Here is a 22,444-nt window from a genome sequence, read left to right on the forward strand (position 1 = left end):
TCTGAATTCTGATGATGAAATCTCCATCTCTCTAGGGTATAAGATGTGAAAACTCCTAGAAAAAGATTCCCGGTCAAGTCTCTCAGTCTGCTTTCTCTCCCCTTCCTAAAGCCTACAAACCAATCTAGACAAGTTCCTGACTAGACCATCAAACATTCCTCAGGGAACTAGAATGTATAAATACTTGACTTCAACTTGTTGGAAGAGTGACCGTAGGGAAGAGATAAGTACCAGGGAAACAAAGACCAAATCAGACTGCCAGAAATAACCAAGGCCTAACACAAGCCTGGGCCCCAGGATATTACTGCCATGCCTTGAAGGGCCTAAGGATCAGATACCGCCCTCCAAGGGTGAAGGCCCAGACATGCACTAGAGGAGGGGGCTGTTAGAGTTAGGTAGCCTTCTCCCTGCTTCCTCCTTGCCTTTTTTTTTGTGGAGAAGGGGAGAAGACACTGCAGTACACAAGATTGCTTGGGAAAATGAATTATTCTAATAAAACTTTATTTTTTCAAACACAGCCACAGAGGCAGGACCTCATGTTTAACACACACAGACTTAATGGATTTTTTTTAATATAAAACAAAGTTTACGAAAAATTTTTTTCCACTTTTTGTATTTGTAATCCCATTAGCACAGGGACTTTGGCAGCAGGTGGGAGTGAAGGGCAGCTGGAGCTGCCACTGGGCAGTCACCGGGCACAGGAGGAGAGCACCAGCCTGGGAGTGGCTTCACTCACACACGCAGGAATACTCACCTACCGGTCAGCCACACCACACACACAACACAGATGCAGATGTCTACCCAGCGTCAACCACAGCCCTGTAAAGGTGTGCTCCACTCTGGGTAAGCCCAATATGTGAAAATTGAATAGTCAAAACAGCTAAAGTAGATGGAGGTTGCTTGCTTTACAAAAGAAGCAATCACACAGGCTGCTTTTAAAATGGTCAGCAGTCCAAATGCATCGCAAAATAGCATCTGGCTTACACAGAACTGTTGGAACAGATCTACTGTGTAAAGCAAAATGAACCATTTCTTGAAAAGGCTTGTACCAGGGTCATGGGTGCTTAGACTGGGAAGCAAGATGACAGTTTCAACTAGTTTAACTTTCCAGATATTAAAGTAATAGAATTCAAATATGGTATCTGTAGACCCTCTCCTCTAAGAACTGCACCCCTAGGGCTTTGGGGAAGCCAGAGTAGAGGCAGAAACTGCCCTCATTTCTTCAGCTTAGGGCTTGCAGAGACCCCACTGGCCTTGCCAGTGGCCTACTAGAAGCTAGCACAGCCAATATGCAGCAGAGAGCCCAGGGATAAGGATGCCCCAAAAGACAAAGAAGCTGGCACCAGGGAAATTATGGCCTAAAAAAGGAGAGGAGCCAAGGGAGAGATGAAACCAAGGATGGGCAACTCCTGGGCTCCCAGTTTCCCTGGATTCTCCAGAGAGCCTCTTTCAGGCCCCCCACAGACCTGGTAGCTCACTGGTAATACCTGGTAACTAGCAGGAGAAGGGGAAGAGCCCTGGAAGGGTAGAACCTCTAGAGCCAGAGGCTCAAGAACAAATGGCCACCTCCTCAGGAGCGGAGGTGAGGAAACTGCAGCCTCAGTGACACTCCTATCCAATATGTGGGAAACCAAGAAAATGACAGGCTCAATTCCATGAGGAAGAAAACATATGGGCTTTGGTCTTCTTCCCTAACATGAGGAATTGGATCCTAAGACACCCTGGAAATTGAAGAGAATCTCCTTCCTCCAATAAACCTGAAGGGCAGGTCCAATTCAGTTGTGCAGGGTCAACCAGAGCTGGATAAAGCCTCACAAGTTATTTGGCAGCAGTTTCAGTATATACCTCCACTGGTGCCAGGCCTACGAAGAGTCCGGCAGCTATTACACCCATTACCACAGCCACTGGGACCTGCTGTCCTGGCTCAAGTTATGGGTGAGAAACAAAAAAAAAAAAAGTGGGGGGGAATTCAATCCAACAACAACAAACTCCCAGCTGCCTCTCATAGCCTTTGCTTTACACATCCTCAGCCAACCCCTCAGTGAGCCTCAACCTCCCTGAGGTCTCTCAGGTCCAATTAGAGGCAAATAAACATTTCCTGGCAGGAATGGAAGACAAGCAAACTGGTAAATGCTGACATCCCCTTCCGCTTTCTCAAGCAGGTCAGAAAAGAGGTTAGGCCTGGATCTTCTAACAAGTTTCTCTACAGTCTGCTTCCAAAGGGCAGTACTGGGATGGGCTTACCCATGGTTAGTGGGCACTGAATGCCACTTCTGCTGCAGATAGGCCCTTGGGCCTCAGATGATGGGGACCAATACAGAGCCTTCCCTCCATGTTCTCAACCCTCAAAGCTCAGAGAGTGGGGGGGGGGGAGTCCCATCAGTAGACAGGGAAAGAAGAAGATGGACCCCCCCAACTCTGCCTCAGTTGCCCACATGCACTTACATCTACTTAGACACAAAGGCAGGTTGTATACAGCCTAGGCAATCTGATAAGAAAAAAAGGTCAGCTCAGAATCAATATAAAGAACCCTCTCCAAGTCCTAATATTAGATCTACCTAGGGGAGGGAATGGGCCTAAGAAAAAGACCATTAGCTGGGGTCACAGCACTTAAAAGACCCTGCCATACCCCAAAGAGAATCCTCTGCAGAGCCAGTGGTGCTTATGGATTATAAGCCTGGTTCCAGAGCTACCCAGAAAAAAGAAAAACTTGGTGCCCTCCTCTTGACTCCTTGAATAAGCCTGCTATCCTGTGAAAATTCAAGATCCTGGGGGTATCATGATGCTCTGCCGTTAAGGAGCAACTGCCTTCCTTCCCTAAGGCTACAAAAACACACCTTTCCCCAAGTACACTCCCACGCACACACACATTCTCACACATTTTCTCCAAGGAGGCTGAATGAACCCCCCACCCTGGCCAAATTCTAAGACACAAGTGCCCTTTTGAAGCAAAGGGGCTAGTGAAATTCCCCGAGCTGGGGTCAGCAGACCCCTTCCTTCCCTGCCCATTGCTTTCTCAGTGGCAGGGATACTCACACTCAGGGCCGCCATGGGAAGGGTCTGCTCTGGGGCTGTCCCTCCCGCCACCAGCTCCGTTTATCTTGTCCCGGCCAGTCTCTTGGCATGGTCGAGCTTCCTGGAGCGAGAAGATTTCCGGCTGCCCTGAGTCGGAGCCCTCCACTCACCCCCATTCCCAGGCTGGGCCCCTGGCCTTGGGGCCTCGACACTTGTTAGTAGCCATAGAGAGTCAGTCTGTGTGGCCCCAGGAAGTAGCCTCTCAGTTTTAGTTCTCCTCAATTAGATTCAAGTCCAGGTCCCCAAAGTCCTGCTGGCACAGTGTCCGCTTGCTCAGTGCCTGCCGCCCCCACCGCACGGCCCCCTCCTCCTCCTCCTCTTCGCTTTCACTCAGCACCTGGGAGGAACCCCCAATGGGGCTGCAGGAAGCAGAGAGGGGTGGGGGGCTACAGGCCATGAACCACGGTGGAGAGATGCTGCTGCCTTCCCGGGCTGCTTCTTGGAGACAGAGACCTCCTGAGTATGGTTTCTGTCAAACAAACAACAAAGTTAAGATTGCAAAAAAAGATACCAACTTCCACAAAACCCTGGGTCCAAGCTATTTCCAAGTGTCCCTCTTGGTTACTCTTGCAGGCAGTAGTCCTAAGCTTGGGGCACCTGGGTGGCTCAGTTGGTTAAGTGTCTGCCTCCAGCTCTGGTTATGATCCCAGATTCCTGGAATCAAGCCCCGCACTGGGATCCCTGCTCTGCAGGGAGCCTGCTTCTTCCTCTCCCTCTGCCTGCTTCTCCCCATCCCTGTCTACCGCTCTCCCATTTGTGCTCTGTCAAATAAATAAGATCTTTTAAGAGGGAAAAAAAGAAAAGGAGTTTTTGGCTTGAGGGTGAAATATGTGAACTACATATTATAATTTATAAATTTATTTTATAAATTATTTATAATTTTATAAAATTATATAAATTATAATTTATTTTTTTTTTAAGATTTTATTTATTTATTTGAGAGAGAGAGACAGTGAGAGAGAGCATGAGCGAGGAGAAGGTCAGAGAGCGAAGCAGACTCCCCATGGAGCTGGGAGCCTGATGTGGGACTCGATCCCGGGACTCCAGGATCACGCCCTGAGCCGAAGGCAGTCGTCCAACCAACTGAGACACCCAGGCGTCCCTATAAATTATAATTTATATATAAATTATATAATACATATTTTATATATAAAAATATAAATAAATTTTATGAATTTATTATTTATATTTTCTCCAAATTCTTTGAGAAATGAGCCCATAGTTTCTATCAGATTCAAGATTAGGGGCTCATTAATAAGCTTCCTGTGGGCAGGAATATTATCTGTATGTTTCATAATATTGTAAGTGCCTAGTCACAGCCTGGTACGTAACAGGTATTCAGTAACATCTGCTGACTCGCTGGAGGAATGACTCTATGAATAAGCATGTAGATTCTCAAAGAGGTTTGTGACCTGGTGGACTAAAAGGAAGGGTATGAAAAAAGTGGGCACATGCATACAACAGCTGTACCACACCAGTAAGTCAAAATACATCTGCTGAATGTGAATGATGGCAGCAACCCATTTTGCTTAGGCCGTCACAGACCCAAGGGAAGCAATGAAGGACAAGTGGCAAAATGAGCCCTGAGGTCAAGAAGGGGCAGGGCACTGCTGATGGGACTTTTATGGCTTATGCATCCATAGAATGGAGGGGAAAATGCCTTTAACAGAACTGGGAATTCCTGTTAGAAGATTTAACATGGGTCTCACCTCAGTTTTTCTCGAAATGGAGTGGCACATGACATGGACTTTGAGTGCTAAAATGGGTACAGTCGTGGGCAACCAGGATGGTAAATCACCCTAGCAAAAGCTTAAACAGAAAAGAACCTGCCAGGGGTACCTGGGTGGCTCAGTCGGTTAAGTGTCCGACTCTTGATGTCACCTCAGGTCTTGATCTCGGGATGCGGAGTTCAAGCCCCGTGTTGGGCTCTATGCTGGGTGTGGAGTCTACTTAAAAACTAAAGAAAAATTTTTTTAAAATAAAAAAGAAAGAAACCTTTCAGGAGTGCATGGAACTAGAGGACAGCTCTCAGGGAAAACGGAATAGTCTCCCTCCTCCCAACCAAGCTTCCCTAGTCCTACTTGGTCCCACCTGATTCATCTTGTCAAAGTCCAAAGAAGGCCGCAGCCGCCGGGGGTCTTCCTCGTGGCGCCGCTTAACTCCAGCTTTGCGGGCATCCAGATCACAGGGTTGTGAGCGGCTTCGGGGAAGATTGCGGAGGCCTCGAGGTCGCCAGGGCAGCTCTGGGGAGGATGCAGGGGAGCTCCGGGCAGAGGGCAAGAAGCGGCTTGCCTGCGGGCCCAGGCTGGGTGACAAAGAGAAGCGGCGCTGGGGCGGGCAAGGTGACAGGGACTCAGCATCACTCTCCCAGGAGCCACTTTGCGGGGAGGTGGCACAGGGTCGAGAGGAATCTTGGGCCAGGGCCAGGCTGAAGAAAGGGGGACTGTAGGGTCTGTGGGCTGGGGCACATTGAGAAGAGGCACTGGGAGCTTGGAGGAACCTGAGGCTGGAGACCCGCTTCGGGGGGCTCTGGTGAGGCACCTGCGGCCCACCCCCTCCACCACTGCCCCGGTGCTTGATGGGAGTCCACAGCTTGGAGGGGGCGGGCCGCCACACTGGCTGCCAGCGAGACAGGTCCACGGGCACTGAGAGTGAGCGGCAGTGCCTCTTGGATGGAGGGGCAGGGGGCACAGGAAGCTTCTCTGGGTCTGGGGGTTCAGGGCTTAGGACTTGGGAGAGGGGCTGCTCCTGTGGGGAACTTCCCGGGCTGGGTGGTCTGAGGTGCAGGCTCAAGCCTGAGGGGTGGTAGCTGAGGTTGAGGCTGTCCTGGAACTCGGCACAGGAACAGTGGGGCAGGCCCCTCCAGGAAGCACCTTCTGGAAAGCATTCACAATAAAAATAGTATTAAAGAGAGCTAACATATTTTTAAGGGCTATTTGCCACACCATGTAATGAGCACTTTATGGGAGGTTTCTCCAAAACCTAATGAGGTAGGTATTATTATCCCTATTTGATGACAGAAGTCCAATAACTTGTCCAAAGTCACATAGGAATGAAATGACCAAAGGAGGATTCAAACCCAGGTCTGTCTGATGCTAAGGCCAAGTCTCTTAATTACTATACGATACTGCCTCCATTATGAGGAACCACCTGAAATTGACAACAGTCTCATATACTGCCTGCCACTCTCTCTCTAAGGTAGACCAATTAAAGAGAAGCAAATGCATGTCTGCCCTGCTCATCCCTCACTCCACCTAACCCTACTCTGCTCCCCTACCCACCAGCCCCAAGTTGTAAAAAGCAGGCCTATGGGGGCGCCTGGGTGGCTCAGTGGGTTAAGCCGCTGCCTTCGGCTCAGGTCATGATCTCAGGGTCCTGGGATCGAGTCCCACGACGGGCTCTCTGCTCAGCAGGGGGCCTGCTTCCCTTCCCCTCTCTCTGCCTGCCTCTCTGCCTACTGTGATCTCTCTCTGTCAAATAAATAAATAAAATCTTAAAAAAAAAAAAGCAGGCCTATGGTCCTCTTCCTTAGTCTTTCCCTTTCCCATGTGTCACCAGCACCAAGACAAGAGTTAGGGCTGCCAAGGAGTAAGAGGTAATCCAGCAGGTAAAAAATCATTTTAATTTCCAGAGAATGCAAACAGTGTAGGAAAGGCCTTTGATGTGGAACCTGTGCTTGGGAAACCCTAAGACTATTCATGTTCCTTTGTGTCTGGCCACCCACAAAGAAACACTCAAATTAACACACTGATATGGAAAGATCTTCTGGCTATATTATAGTTAAGTTTACAAAAAAGTACAAATAATAAATATAATATGCAACCTTTTGCAGGAATAAAAAAATACATTTATATTTGCTTCTATTTCTATAAACAAACTCTAGATGGAAAGACAGAGTAATAACAAGAGCTGCTTTTACGGAGATGGTGAGAGATGAATGGAGAAAGCAGACTTTTTCTCACTATAACTTAATAAACTTTTATTATTTAAAAATTTTTGAACTAAATGAACATATTACCTATTTAAAAAAAACAGACTGGGGGGGACAAAAAAATAAACAACCAAATAAATAAAACCAGATTATAAAAGTCCCATCAAGGCTCGATTAAGAGCCAACTAAACAAATAACTTCCATGCTGGCGCAGTAGAATGGAAATGAGCATCAATCTCAGCAGGTAATCCTCGCCAGAAAGTTGTGGAGGTAGGCTAGCTAGCCGGGGTCACTGGAAACCAGTGCAAGAAAGGTGTGGATGGAAGCACGGGCATACACACAGACACACACACAGTGCCTTACCAGACACAAGCTGGAAAGGATTCCCACAGTTGGAGATGTCTGCATGATCAGGCAGAGGCTAAGAGAGAGAGAATATCCATCATGATTCAGGTTTAGGATACAGATTTCCAGGAAGGCCTCTTGAGCTCACCCCTGGAATTCATGGGCTATAGGGATGTGAGGGACTCCTAAATGTTCTCTTCTTCTTGTCTTCCCAAAGTTAGTGAGTAAAATAATCTGTACCTTCCAATATCTCAAACCCTTCTCCACCCAAGTTTTGGTGTCCCTTCTCTATCAATGGAAGAATACCTGCCCCCTTCCTTTTGGGCTGGGTTTTGAGTCTTTAGTAGGCTCTTCCAGTATAAGTACCATGACTCACATGGCACAGGACATGGGTAAAGTAGTAGCAACAAACAGCCTCAGAAAAAAGGGGGAGGGGGTTGTAGAGAAGCAGGAAGACTGGTCTTTTACCAGACTGATGCTGAAGCGTGTGCATTTCAGCTCATCCAGAGTCTGCTTCTGTAGCTGCTCAGTGATCAGGGTTATCATGATTCTCCCCAGGATTTGACTTGCACACTTTGGAGCAAATGATGGATGTCTTCCCTGTTGTTCTTCCAGACCTCACTCGTGAGCCGTCTTCTGCCACTGCAGCACCATTCTAGCACCATTGGGACTTCCCTCTCCAGTCATGCCTGCTGAGTCTGCCAATTACAGAGGGACCAGCCCCAAGTGATATTAGAGATGTACCTGGCCCAAAGGTAGAAAATGCATGGCACACATACCACAGCATCCCTATGCCAGGCCTCTGGCAGACATCATTAATTTGATCCTAACTCTTTCCTGCTAAGCCTCAATACAGCCTCAGAAACACCCTGAACCTGGCACTCCAGTTAACCAGTAAAATGAACTGGAGTTAGCAAGCAAGTTGAAACCTATTTGCCAATCTTAACCTGGTTCATGCTATGCTTTGTCTAACCAGTGTACCAGCACCACTTAAAAACAGCTCACGTGAAAAAGGGAAGCCCTAATGGTTACTTCCATCCTCACTACCCCAATATTTTATCTTCCAATCAGAAACAGAGAAGTACCCTTTTCCTAAACTACAGAAATAGTAACAGGGAACAGGGAGGGGCACTGGTTGTAGGAATGACTTTTTGATTCAGACCAAAGTGAAAAAGGTTTTATGTTCTCCCCTACCTTGAATGTTTGATTTATTGTTGTTTTGCAACACATACTGTATGTATTCTCTTACAAAATGGTAAGATAGAAATGGTACCAGGATTCTTCCAATTACATTACTCTATACATGTTAAAAATAACAACTGTATGACTTCATTCAAGTAAGTTTTTAGCTTGATCTTACTCAAAGACCATGCATTCAATTAATCAAGACTCCTTCTCATGGTCAATTTCAGTATAAGCAAACTAATTCCATCAGAGAACAGGCTTCAAGCCCACAAAATCGCCTGAGGGACCTTGCTCAATGGAGGAGGAGGAGGATAACCTAGTGTTTCCATATGGTTCTGCCTATTCCCAGAAATGACCAGCAGGCAGACAGCTCATCAGAGAGTGTATGCAGCATTTTCTAGTAGAAACAACAAACATCAAGAAATCTAAGTCTTGCTCCAATTTGCTATGACAGTTCTGGGAGATAATTTTACTTTCCTTGGCCTTAGTTAACCTATGTGTAAAATGGGCAGAAAAAAAATCTGTCTTATTAATCTGTCACAGGTACACTATAACACAAAATATCAAAATGCAAAAAGCGGGGCACCTGGGTGGCTCAGTGGGTTAAAGCCTCTGCCTTCAGCTCAGGTCATGATCCCAGGGTCCTGGGATCGAGCCCCACATCGGGCTCTCTGCTCATCGGGAAGCCTGCTTCCTCCTCTCTCTCTCTGCCTGCCTCTCTGCCTACTTGTGATCTCTGTCTGTCAAATAAATAAATAAAATCTTTTTTTAAAAATGCAAAAAGCATATCATCCAGCCTGTACAAATCAGGAGTCCACACAGACTGCTGTTTCTCAAACCCTCCTGTTTGTTGCTCTATACAGCCTAAGAATGCCACAAGTGATAGTATCATTAAGATGAAGGCGGCAATTGGGTTTATCTATTTGGCTGGATGCCAACCTCCCTTACCTGAACACCTAGGGAAGCCCAAAACAGCTCTCCTGTGACCTTGGAGGCAGATCACTTTCTACTTTGCAAAAAGAAGGAATCATCTCTACCACATTCCCACCTCAGAGAGAGGTAGGTAAGGAAGAGCAAAGAACTACATGTAGATGTATCTGTAGTTTTTTGGAAGCTGTGGGAGAAGTCAATCATCATTACAGTTAACTATCATTTTCATGCATAATTATTATTACCACCCTGAATGAAGTTCCAGCTTCCTGAGAGCTCCCTTCAGTGGCTTCCCCTATGTTCTTGTAGGAAAAGCTAAAGCTTATATCACTTCCCTCTTGGTTTCTTAACTCTGCCCCCAAAAGATCAACTAGACAGGGAGCCTAATTGCAAGCTTTTACCCCAGAGATCCCAGGCCTCAGGCTGACCAGTCATGAAGAGCAGGGAGTGAAGCAAACTCTTTCAAGCTTTTCATGAGGCATTTGGCCAAACAGCGAACTCCCAGCCCTCTCTGGGATCAAGTGAAGAGAGTGATTTTGTGTTTTTCTGCATTTTAATTGTTGGGATGTGGCCACACACGGCGGTAATTGGAACAATGCAACTACCACCACGCAACTGATACTCTCAGCCTGAGTTTCCTAAAACAGGCCAGGCTGAGAGGGGGAACAGAACGGAAGCCATAAGGAATCAAACCAGGACACAAAAGAAGGCAAACCAGCTCCGCGAGGGGCCTCCTCTTTCTCAGGCAGGCATAGAAAAAAGTGTAAGAAACCCTCTCTTGCCGCCTTCCTTCCCTTCCATTTTGTATATCTGAGGAGCAGAGGCAGCCCTGAACGTTCACTAAACAAGTTAAAACTTCTCAGCTTAACAACTGGCACAGGGCTCAGCCCTTCACAGAGTAGCAGGCCGCTAGGCCCTCCCCACCACCCCACCAGGCCCAACTCTCAATCCAGGTTTTCCCTCCACTATCAGCCCCCTAAAATAAAGACTGGACCCCCACCCCATCTCCTATTGGATGGTAGGAGCCCCTGACATTCGGGTTTTAGGGATGCTGAGGCTGTGCTGAAACCTGGAGAACCTAGGATCAAGTCAGACCAAGGGGGAGGAGAGTCACAAATCCCCTGGGGACCTTCCCCCCAGGTCCCAGACCCACACCTCTGGGGGACACTAAAGGAAAACATGAGGGAGGCAGGAAGGTGCATGAACAGGTAAGTGGGAACTGACTGCTCTTCCTCCATATGGCTCTGGCGGGGATAGGGGTGACAAGTGGGGAGCACCCCTCCCCCCACCCGGATGAAGAAGCAAAAGGGGTAGCCCCCCCCCCCCCAGTCTTCAACCTCTCCCTCGGTTGCCCTGCCTGTCCCTGCGGGGTGGGGCATGGGGCGTCCGCTAGCCCCTAGGGGGGGCACCAGGGCTCGCTCAGGGGGGCTGTCTTTCGCCTCTTCCCAATCAGCTTCCATCATCTGGCCGCGGGAAGCGAACTCAGGACGCAGGGGATGTAGAGGGTCTGGGACTTAGCACTCCGCCAACCCCTCCCCCACCAGGTCCCGTGCTCTCCCCGCGGAGGCGTCCAGAGAGGCCATGCAGCGCGCGCGACCGGGCTGGGGGAAGGGAAAGAGGGAAGGAGGGAGGGACGGTCGAGGTGCCCGCCCCGAGGCCCCAGCGCCACCTGCCCTCGCCACCTACCGCGGCTCCTTCAGCTCCCAGGGCCGCGGCCAGAGCAGCTCTGAGCGCTCAGTTCGCCCCACGGTGCCCTTAAAAGGCGCCGGCACGAACCAACGGGCCTCTAAGGAGAGTGGGGGATCGCTCTGGATCGCAGAATCTCCCTGAACCGTCCGCGGCGGCTCGAACCCGCGTCATTTCTCTCTCAAAGTCTTTTTTAGAAAGTGATGCCGGGAATGAGCCAAGATCTTTGATTTAGGGATGAACGTGGTTTCCTCACTATCGAGTCACCCCCTCCAAAATATTGCAGAAGGTGGACGGGCCCAGTTGGCGGCACATCTCCAAACCCGCGGGGGAGACCGTGTCGGTCGAAGGTAAACAAAGCCATTCCCCTCGCCCTCGGTTCCGACATTGGCCCAGTACGGTTCCCTACTCCATTCGGGCCACGTAACAGAAATAGCCAAAGTTCCTCTTACCTGCTCTCCTGTCCCGCCCTCTACGGCAGCCTCTCAGAAGGAATCCCCCTTCCGCCAACAGAGGACCCGTCCGCTGCGTGAAGGTTTCTGGGAAATGTAGTCCAAGAGCCGATTAGGGCCTGCTCTGAGTCCCAGGAGCCCCTCTTCCAGCTGCCCGATCGCCTAGAGCCTTATAAACCTCAGACTTGTAACGGTTGCGGGGCCGTTCCCAATTGGTTCAGTAATTAACCCTCACCCAAAACACTTTGTAAAGCCGAGGTGGGCCCAGTGCTGTTCACTCCTCCTCCTTCTTCTACGCACCCCCACCCCCCAGCAGGATGAGGTAATGGGGTTGTGATTATGACATCATAGGCGGTTCAGTTGCTTGCGGGGGTGGGGGGGCGGAGGGAGTATGGTGGTTACAGCTGGACCACTTTCCTTAAGACAGAACGGGAGGGAGGAAGGAAAGAGGCAGCTTGTGTAAAAGATGTTGATAGCTTTGTATTTCCTCTTTAGGAAGAGGATGCCGCCCGTTATTAAATTTCCACCACTACCACCACCTCCCACCTCAGCCAAAGTTTAAGTCTTTTTTGAAAAGACTGAACATAGACGTTAGTAGGGAATAGGTTGGGGAACAGCTAAATGGTTACTGGTTCTTATGTAAATTTGAGTCTCAGCTATCAAAGAAGGTTTAGAAAAGCAGACAAAAATGGGAAAAGAAGTTTTAAACAATGCCTTCGTGTTGTGATTTCTTTGTAGGGCAGTTTAAGATTATTTTTTAATTGGGAAGTAGCAGTAATGCAAGTAATCTTCACTATTACACTTAGCAACATGTCCCTTGAAAGACATCTGTTTTCTCTAAATATTTTGTGTCCCACTCAAATCTGGGACAGATATATAACTGTGATGAGCTAGAAAGTAGAACCAGTGGTGGGGCTCTTCCTCACAGAGCCAGAGAAGGGAGTAGGCAGGAGCCACCAAATCTGCAAACTGAAAAAGAAGAGTAGAGGGAAAGTGAGCTATTTATCAAGAAAATGGGGGTGGGGGTGTCTGGGTGGCTCAGTGGGTTAAAGCCTCTGCCTTCGGCTTGGGTTGTGATCTCGGGGTCCTGGGATCAAGCCCCGAGTCGGGCTCTCTGCTCAGCGGGGAGCCTGCTTCCACCTCTCTCTTTCTCTGCCTCTCTGCCTACCTGTGATTTCTGTCTGTCAAATAAATAAAATCTTAAAAAAAAAAAAGAAAATGGGGGTGGAGGGAAGATGCACTGCACATTTCCTTTACCTGCACATTTCAAATCCCTTGGCAAAAGAGGCCATGAAGTATAGGAGACATGGTTTCCAATAATTGCTGTTGTGGAGCACTATGTGCCAGGCACTATACTACTTACTTTAAATATGTATTCTCATTTTTTGCTTAGAATTATCAAATGAGACAAATCTCCCTATTTGACAGATGAAATGGTCGGAGAGATTAAGTGATTGCCCATGTGGTGGGCCAAGATAATGTAACAATACACTCCTTGAGGCTCTAAAGCCCTTGATTTTCACCACTTGGTGATACTCATTTTTATTATTAACCATACTTAATAAAGTTCAGTGATTGGGATGCCTGGATGGCTCAGTCAGTTGGCAGCTGCCTTCAAGCTCAGGTCATCATGATGCCAGGGTCCTCGGATTGAGCCCTGCATTGGACTCCCTGCTCTGTGGAGAGCCTGCTTCTCCCTCTCCCTCCGCCTGCCACTCTGCCTACTTGTGCTCTCTACCTCTCTGTCAAATAAATTTTAAAAATCTTTTTTTTTAAAGTTCAATAAAAAAATAAATTTTTTTAAAAAAAGTTTAATATTTTTTTTAAGATTTTATTTATTTATTTGTCAGAGAGGGAGAGAGCGCTAGCACAGGCAGACAGAATGGCAGGCAGAGGCAGAGGGAGAAGCAGGCTCCCCGCTGAGCAAGAAGCCCGATGTGGGACTCGATGTGGGACTCGATCCCAGGACGCCGGGATCATGACCTGAGCCGAAGGCAGCCGCTCAACCAACTGAGCCACCAGGCGTCCCAAAAAGTTCAATAATTGAGAATAAGAAGTAAAGTTAGGGGGCGCCTGGGTGGCTCAGTGGGTTAAAGCCTCTGCCTTCGGCTCAGGTCATGGTCCCAGGGTCCCGGGATTGAGCCCCGCATCGGGCTCTCTGCTCGGCAGGGAGCCTGCTTCCTCCCCTCTCTCTCTGCCTGCCTCTCTGCCTACTTGTGATCTCTGTCTGTCAAATAAATAAATAAATAAAATCTTTTTAAAAAAAAGAAAAGAAGAAGTAAGGTTAGTACTGGCTTATTCCGAAACATGGAAATAAATTGAGACACTTAAAAGAAAAATAAACACCCCAAACCCTTCATGTCACCTTTCAAGTTCTCATTTCCAAGGAAGATACACCTTTCATCAAGTATAAAATAACCTTCAATGCAACCCAACTTTCCCACCATTACCAACTACAGTTAAATCTCCTTATGTCACCTTTAGTTCTCAAATTTTTTATTTATGTCCTATTGTTTCCTGCTGCCCCATTTTTCTTCAAATACTACCATGAACACCATCTAATGTTTACCTCATGGGCCAGACCCTATTTCTAAACCTGCTCCAATGGGTTTTAGAAGAGGATACTACCTGGGCTCCCTTCTGGCCTCCATCTGGATTTGGTGAGGGTTCCAGAGCCTGGAACCAGTTATTCAGGAGGTCATCCAAAGGGGTGGAACCCACTGGCTCTAAGAGTTCCTCCATTCCCTGCCTAGGAAGGTAGCAGAGTCAGAGGAACACACACCTCATTCAGACTCTCCCTTTTCAGCCTGTAAAAGCTAAACCTCTGCAAATTGAGGAGAGGTTGGGCTCAGTCCACCACTTAAACAACAAACCAAGAATAATGCACACACCCCTCAGACACTCTGCCCTGCAGAGGCTGGCTGGGCGGGGCGGGGGTCCCAGGAATGTAGGGCTCTTCTCCACTGCCTGATCTGGGCATCCCAGGAGCGACGGCTGTATCTCCTCTTCTTGTTTGGTGTTTGAGGGTGAAGTCCTGGCTGTCGCTTGGCCCTGGCAATGACAAATATGTGTCAGACTCAGGTCAAGATAAAGGGGCACAGCTCATTGTTTATCCAGTGAATTTGGAGACTCAGGGACTTCCTGAGAGGGAGGTAGGACCAATGTCCTCAATTTAATCAGAAAAAATAAATCTTCAGGGGCGCCTGGGTGGCTCAGAGGGTTAAAGCCTCTGCCTTCGGCTCAGGTCATGATCTCAGGGTCCTGGGATCGAGTCCTGCATCGGGGGTCTCTGCTCAGCAGGGATCCTGCTTCCTCCTCCCTCTCTGCCTGCCTCTCTGCCTACTAGTGATTTCTCTCTCTCTGTCAAATAAAAAAAAAAAAAAAGAAAAAAAAGAAAAAATAAATCTTCAGATGGGATTAAGCACCTAACTTCCTAAAATTCTTCTAGGAAAGATAATTTAGATATTTCAACTCTCTCAGAAGTCAAAGTAGATATAAAGACAATATCTGACATCTCTTTAAAATACATGCTACCTTTTTATACACTTAGTATGCATGTATGCATGGAAACTTACATGTAATTAGGCAAGTATGTTGTAATTAGTGAAGTCAGCTGGAGGTATGAGGTAAAAATGGTTAGAAAGAAAAAACTTCATAGCAAACTAAATAGAACTCTAAAAATTCTCATTGGCCAAGTATGATTTGTTCTATTTGAAAAAAAAATCTTGAAAACTTATTTTGGGGCTACAGTGCAAGAGAATTAGTTGTAATGATGTAACTTTGTGAGAACACTCAGATTCTAGTATCTTTCCATCACCCTACATTGAACCAAAGCCACTTGGATGACACTGCTGTTGTGACCACCCACAACTGCACTCACTTGGGGACCTGCTGCAGGAAACACTGGTAACCAGGTGTGCACTTGCCATAATCTATCTGTTTCTGCCGCCGCTGTAGAACAGTTTCATCTGTCTCTACCTCCCACCTGTGGGGGAAGTATACAGTGGCACCATGAAGTGTGATTATGGTTATCAAAGCAGAAACCAACTCATCCCCCACATACTTCTTAACCCCCAGTCTGGCTTTCAAACTCACCAGGTATGACAGGGCTCTGTGCTGACTCCCACACTCACCATCTCAATCCCAGAGAACAAAGACTCTTCACACACTTCCTTTCTGGGGAAGCAGATTCTGCAGATGAAAGAGTATTAGGATAAAACCTGGCTGACTGCACTGTACCACCACCAAGATGCGGACACTAGATTAAGGTTGTATATCTGACTTAACTGTTTCTCAAAGATAAAGGTTGTATTTCTGATTTGTTTCTTAGACTGGTCTGCAAGCCAACAGCACGAGTAGCCCCTGGGAGCTTAGATAATTCCTAGATCCCACCCTCAGCTTATTGAATCATCATTTTGGAGGCTTGCATTTTAAAGAGCTTCCAGATTATTTTGAACTTTTTTTTGTTATGGAAAATTTCAAAAATAGAAGAGCACAGTATAATGTTTTCCTACTCAAAGTAGGGTCACAGGACCCTAAATCAGCATCAGCTGCAAGATTGTTACAAGTGCAGAATCTTGGGCCCAACTCAGACCTATTGAATCAGAACCTGCATTTTAAAATCCCCAGATGATTAGTATGTAAGTTAAACGTTGAGAGTAGTGATCCCTAGTTACCCATCAGCTAATAATCATGGCAAATCTTGTTTTATCTATGCACACCAGTACTCCCACAAATCTTCAACTTTAAGAATTAATTCTTGGGGCACCTGGGTGGCTCAGTGGGTTAAAGCCTCTGCCTTCCGCTCGGGTCATGATCTCAGGGTCCTGGGATGGAGCCCGCATGGGGATCTCTGCTCGCTGGGGAGCCTGCTTCCCTTCCTCTCTCTCTGCTTCTCTACCTACTTGTGTTCTCTGTCTGTCAAATAAATAAATAAAATATTTTTTTTTAAAAAGAGTTAATTCTTGAAAAAATACAAAAATAAATTCTTGGGGCGCCTGGCTGGCTGAGTCAGAAGACCATGGGGCTCTTGATCTTGGGATCCTTAGTTTGAGCCCCACATTGGGTGTAGAGATTACAAAGACAAATAAACTTTGGGGGGGGGGGAGAATTTTTTTAACACCACCTCATCAGTGTCCACATTTCCATAAACAACTCTCAAAAGAAATTTCCTTTATCCTACACAACGTAGCATCTAAAAGACGCCGCGCTATAAAAGGAACACGGAACAAGGAACGCTGTCGGAAGCGGCCAGTGCTGCTCAGCTTGAGCACACACACCTGTCTCGTCTCAACATCTGCCATCCCAGTGGAAAAGGCTCCATATCTCCAAGGGAAGTCAAGCAAAACGAAGAGGAAAAGACCCACGTAACCACACAAGAAAGAAGTAAGGAAAGAGAAACGTTTAAAACACCCTGCATCCAAACAAATCTCCCCAGATATTATCCTACAGAGTGATAATTGCTCACGAAGTGCAGTTTAAATCTCCCGGGGTTGGAGGGACTAACGGAATGGAGAGCTCGGAAAGGCTGTGGCGATTGGCCAGAGAGAGAGCCAATGGTGTGCCAGGTACTCAGCGCGGCAGGGCTTACCTCGGGACTAGCCGTACGCTGATGGGCCAATGGGCATCTTTCTCTGACGGCGGGGCGGGGCATATTGTGTTCCTTCCAAAGCAAGCTCACGCCTGGTGATGTAGAGCCAAACGATTGGCCGTGAAGCGGGGGGGGGGGGGTGGTCTGGCGGACGCGCGCAGATTGGCTGGCGCAGTTTTGAGGCGAATGGGATAGGTTTATGGGGAAGGCGGAAGGTTTGAACAGCCGGGACTTGTGACTGTTGATATTCTTGCACGGAGGCTGTAACTTTGACCCTCTCCTGAGAGAAAGGCAAACCTGGACTCGAGCCTATCCTGTCTTGAAGCAGAATTGTAATCTGGTTAATTAACTCCTTCCCTCAGATTTCTTTTCATTCTACTCAAGGCTTCGCTTGTGAGTGACTTCCCCCTTCCGTTTCTCCTGAGGTAAGCGCGGAGACTTCTCCACCGGAATCAGAGACCCTAGAGTCCCCTCAGGTCCGGTCGGCGTCTCACAAACAGAACTTCAGGGGACCTAATAGTCATTGTCGCGAATTAAGAGACCTGAATTCCTTCCTTGCCATGAGCCATGAGCTGTGTAGCCCCCGAACAAATAAAAGCCATCTTTTCATTCCTTTTTTAAAATCTTGGGTTTGAAGGAAAAAAAAAAAAAATCTTGGGTTTGGAGGGCCCGGCTGGCTCAGTCGATGGAACGTGGGACTGTTGATTTTGGGGTGATGAGTTCGAGTCCCACGTTAGGTTGCCAACCTGACTTGAAGGGGGGAAAAAAAATCCTACGTTTGCTTCTAGTTAAGTCCAGGCTCGGAGGAAAAGGTCACGCCGCTTGGAGCACGTGTGATTTCACCTTCAGGCGGATCTGTGTGTGATTCATCGGTTGGAATTGGAATCCAGTAAGAGCCGCCAGGCCACTGCTGGGAAGAGTGGCGGAGGATGTGAACACTGGACAGTCTGTGGAGTACCTATGTAGATGAGGTTCGCCCCTTAGCTAGGCTTTACTTATTTATTTTTTTTCCTTAAGTTTCAGAGGCCATGTCTGCAGAATTCATTTCATCAGCAGGAGAGGAGGAATGCCCCAGCTCTGGACCCAGTTTTAGATCCAGTCGGAGGAAGATATTAAACCTGCTCCTGGAGAGAGACACTTCCTTTACCACCTGTCCAGATCTCCCTAGAACTCCGGTGAACAAACTCTTTGGTGATTCTGCAAACCTAAGCGTTTTGTCTGGGTAAATTCACTTTTCACACTTTATCTCCTTTGCTTTCCTGAATAGCCTTTGAGTGTTTAAAAAATTATCCTGACTCAAAGATCAGAGGTGAAGTTTTAAACCCTGCCCTTCATTAACAGTGTTACCCTTGAGTCTCAGGTTTCTTTTTTATGACATAGAAATAATCTCTTCCTATCTTACCACGATCTTGTGAGAATCAAATGATGTGATGTCTGGCACAAGTCTTTGAAAACTCTATTGCATTAAATGAGTTGGTTGTTTTATTAGTATTAATATTAATGTTATTCTTTAAATTCTGGTCATGCCATGCTCTGATGCCTCAGCTGGCAAACAAAGTTGGAGAGTTATAGACCTGAGAAATACTAGAGACTCCAAGGAGAAATCAAATGTTTTTGTTCACAGTGCTTAGGGGAGAAGTTGTGGGGTCAAGATTGACTTCAGCCAACAATCTTTGGTTCTCGAATTTAAAAAAATTACTTGTCTCACTCTGTTGGTGAGGTGGAAATGACATGCAAATTATTAGGGTAGAGAAAAATGGGAGATTTTTCTCAGCCTACTCTGAAGTATTGCCAAAAAGCAGCTAGATTTATTTGGACACTGTTCAGATGGTGTGAATGACTATTGAGGGGCGTTTCAGATGAAGAGGATAATGTGATCTTTGCCTTTTAAGGATACTACAGCCAAATAGGAATCTTGATGTACTATTGTGTCTCAATAGAGGTACCCCGAAATGTTGCCTTGATCTTTCGAATCTTAGCGGTGGTGGAGAGATGTCTGCCAGTCAGCTTACCACTTCTGAAGACCTTGATGAAACTGGTAAGGAGAAAGGAGGTAAAGACCTCAAGGGAAAGACAGCTTTTAATGGAGAGGACAGTGTAGTTGGATAGAGATAGAAGGTGGTAAAAGTCGGTAGAGATCCTTGAAGTTAGAATTCTGTGAGTACTTAGTGGATTTTTGAGAATAAGCCAAGAAGAGAAATGTAATATCATTAATAAGAGTCACTTCACATTTGAAAAATTTAGAAAGGAATATTTTGTTGACTAACTGATGGTAGGAATGAAAGTAGTAATTAAAACGAGACATCTTATGCTCTACTCTAATCTGAGGAAAGGCAAAGAAACAAACATAAATATTTGTTAACTAATTCTTTTGTTTTTGTAGAGTCTGAGTCCAAAAGGAGTAACTAGTCAGCCATTTTAGTATTTGTTCTACTTTCAGATTTCCTGAGTGATAAGCATCATTTTCTACTCACGAGAAAAAAAATCTCTGTTGTTTAGGGTAGGGCCCTGTTTTCGCAGTTTTTTCTTTGCGACACATATAAATTCTTAAGTTTTCATGAACTTGTACCTTGTACCATATACTTAGTACTTATCAAGAGCCTTTGTTTTCAAAACATCAGCTTTTGAAATTAAGAAATGAAGAAAACCAGAAGGAAAGACAGAATGCATGAACAAGAATAACTCTTTCCATCTGATTACAGGTCACTTGGATTCTAAAGGACCTCGGGAAATACATTTAACTGAGATGTAAGTTCTGTTGCTAAATGAACCCCATGCTAAAACCTTTTCAGCAGTGGCACAGAGATTTTATCCTACACAGACTCTATAGAATATAGAACCTTTTGCTTTGGGTGTAAGTGGGCTTGAAAGCCCAGATCCTTCCTTTGAAAGTTTTTTTTAAGTTTTCCAGATCTAAATAGTTAATTTTAACCACTACAAACAGTTTGTGTTATATTTAAAAAATGAAAGAAAATGATATATTACGTTTAGGCAGCGCCTGTTACCTGCATGTGAGTAGGGCTATGTTAGAGCATCTAGATTCCAGTAGTTTACTGTTTCACCAGCTATGACTCTGAAAAGTTTCTGAACTTCCCTGGACCTCAGTTTCTTCATTTGTAATAAATAACAATGGAAATAATACCAATACTTCCCATAACTGGTCTTGTAAGGATGAAATTTAGCACATGCCAAACATTTTATAATGTTTATTATTATTATTCATGGGGATTCTTTGTTGGAGATCTAACATGTTCAACTGGGGGAATCCTCAGGAATGAAAAGTAATTTCATTTTATTTATTTATTTATTTATTTATTTAATTTTTAAAAGATTTTATTTATCTATTTGAGAGAGAATGAGTGAAAGAGAGAGCATGAGAGAGGAGAAAGTTAGAGGGAGAAGCGGACTCCCCTAGGAGCTGGGAGCCTGATGCGGGATGAGATCCTGGAAGTCCAGGATCATGACCTGAGCCAAAGGCAGTTGCTCAACCACTGAGCCACGCAGTCGCCCTGAAAAGTAATTTTAATTCAACTTCTTAACTTCTTAGGTTTCCATTTGACTGTTTTAATCTTCTTAGAACTTTATTCTTTGATATTTAGGTGAATTAGGTGCCACTATGAGCACTAGTGAGAGCATTCTATGACTTTTGAAATTTTTATTGAATTATTTATTTTTTAAAAGATTTTATTTTAGGGGCACCTGGGTGGCTCTCTGCCTGCCTCTCTGCCTACTTGTGATCTCTCTCTCTCTCTGTCAAATAAATAAATAAAATACTTAAAGATTTTATTTTATTTATCCATTTGAGAGAGAGAGAGTGAGAGAAAACATGAGAGGGGAGAAGGTCGGTGGAAGAAACAGACTCCCCTGGAGCTGGGAGCCCAATGTGGGACTTGATCCCTGGACTCCGGGTTCATGACCTGAGCCAAAGGCAGTTGCTTAACCAACTGAGCCACCTAGACACCCTAAGATTTTTTTTAAAAATTTTATTTATTTATTTGACAGAGATCACAACTAGGCAGAGAGAGAGAGAGAGAGAGAGAGAGAGGAGGAAGCAGGCTCCCCATGGAGCAGAGACCCCGACGTGGGGCTCGATCCCAGGACCCTGGGATCATGACCTGAGCCAAAGGCAGAGGCTCTAACCCACTAAGCCACCCAGGCACCCCTAAGATTTTATTTTTAAGTCATCTCTACACCCAATATGGGGCTTAAACTCACAACCCCGAGATCAAGAGTCAATGCTCCAGTGACTAAGCCCATCAGGTGCCCCTCCATGATTATTTTTAATAATACATGAGAAAATTTCACTTTGAATTTCTTGTAGTTTCTTTGATTTGCTTAAAATGTCCTAAACCATGTAGACTAGATAAAATCCTGGTAGGAAGGATAGTAATTCTTAAAAAATAAGTATTAGCTCCAAATAGCCAAAGCTGGAGAATTAGTCAATTATGTGTATGTAAGATGTAAGACAAACTCATCATCTTTGATGTATATATATCAAATGAGGACCTTATCCCCAGGATGTCACTCAACATCTTCATATTTACCAGCACCCTACATATTTTTTTTTTTTTCAGCACCCTACATATTATTACTGAAAGTAACACGTCAACTAGGTATAGGGCTTCTAGCATGGAAGAAGGAAAAGTTGTAATGCCCCAAGCCACTGACAAATAACCAAACAGTATTTGGGGGTTAACTGACTGTCAGGTTTTTTTTGGTCTGCAGGAATCATCAGCAGCACCTTACAAAATGTGGCCCAGTGAGTAGCGTCTCTTTCTTGGGTTTGGGTTTGTTTCTCAGGTGGGAGACAGAGACTTTCCAGCTTACCTGTGGCCCAAGGATGCTGGATTTTCTCAGAAAACATTCTCTTGTAGACACAGCTGCATTGTAGCACTCCAAGTGCTTTGGACCATGGCAACAGGAAGAAAGATGCAATATGTAGCTCATCCACAAATAAAGAAAATGTGAGTGGTAAACCTAGATACAGTAGCACTTTTCTTTCTGTGAGGGGAGCAACTCATCAGTATTATTATGAGACTTAGAACCCTTATGCCTCATTGTACAGACAAGCAAACTGCATCACTACAAGCAAAAAATTCTTTTTTAAAATATTTTTTTCTTTTAAATTTTTATTTATTTATTTATTTGAGAGAGACCATGAGAGACAGAGAGAGAGAGAGAGGGAATGAGCAGGGGGGAAGGGCAGAGGGGGAGGGAGAGCAGACTCCCTGCTGAGCACAGAGCCCATTG

General features: G+C 45.9%; 3 protein-coding genes across 6 annotated transcripts in view; 1 reads left to right on the forward strand and 2 right to left on the reverse strand.

Moving 5' to 3' along the window:
* Positions 1-467: 467 nt before the first annotated feature.
* Positions 468-11,223, reverse strand: FAM53C (family with sequence similarity 53 member C). Its single transcript, XM_044226742.1, has 5 exons — positions 11,153-11,223; positions 7,820-8,049; positions 7,370-7,427; positions 5,167-5,951; positions 468-3,544 (listed from the first exon to the last, which is right to left on the reverse strand). The coding sequence occupies exons 2-5, from the start codon at positions 7,895-7,897 to the stop codon at positions 3,284-3,286; spliced, it is 1,182 nt and encodes a 393-aa protein (XP_044082677.1). The 5' UTR covers positions 7,898-8,049; positions 11,153-11,223; the 3' UTR covers positions 468-3,283.
* Positions 11,224-12,441: 1,218 nt separating this feature from the next.
* LOC122891234 (oocyte-specific histone RNA stem-loop-binding protein 2-like) lies at positions 12,442-17,049 on the reverse strand. Its single transcript, XM_044226755.1, has 6 exons — positions 16,884-17,049; positions 15,700-15,795; positions 15,485-15,589; positions 14,505-14,655; positions 14,233-14,349; positions 12,442-12,573 (listed from the first exon to the last, which is right to left on the reverse strand). Exons 1-6 carry the CDS (start codon positions 17,021-17,023, stop codon positions 12,442-12,444), a joined length of 741 nt encoding a protein of 246 aa, XP_044082690.1. The 5' UTR covers positions 17,024-17,049.
* Positions 17,050-17,416: 367 nt separating this feature from the next.
* The window catches only part of CDC25C (cell division cycle 25C), a 32,448-nt gene continuing 27,420 nt past the window's right edge, over positions 17,417-22,444 (forward strand). For 3 of the 4 annotated variants that reach the window (XM_044226732.1, XM_044226707.1, XM_044226714.1), the window contains exons 1-6: positions 17,417-17,619; positions 18,212-18,416; positions 19,135-19,232; positions 19,897-19,942; positions 21,920-21,953; positions 22,069-22,158. In XM_044226732.1, coding sequence (XP_044082667.1) covers positions 18,223-18,416; positions 19,135-19,232; positions 19,897-19,942; positions 21,920-21,953; positions 22,069-22,158 — 462 coding nt within the window. In that variant the 5' untranslated portion in view covers positions 17,417-17,619; positions 18,212-18,222. The remainder of the gene's footprint in view (positions 17,620-18,211; positions 18,417-19,134; positions 19,233-19,896; positions 19,943-21,919; positions 21,954-22,068; positions 22,159-22,444) is intronic. The other variant, XM_044226722.1, reaches the window with a different exon arrangement.

This window comes from Neovison vison, chromosome 1 (assembly GCF_020171115.1).
Source record: "Neovison vison isolate M4711 chromosome 1, ASM_NN_V1, whole genome shotgun sequence".
NCBI lineage: Eukaryota > Metazoa > Chordata > Mammalia > Carnivora > Mustelidae > Neogale > Neogale vison.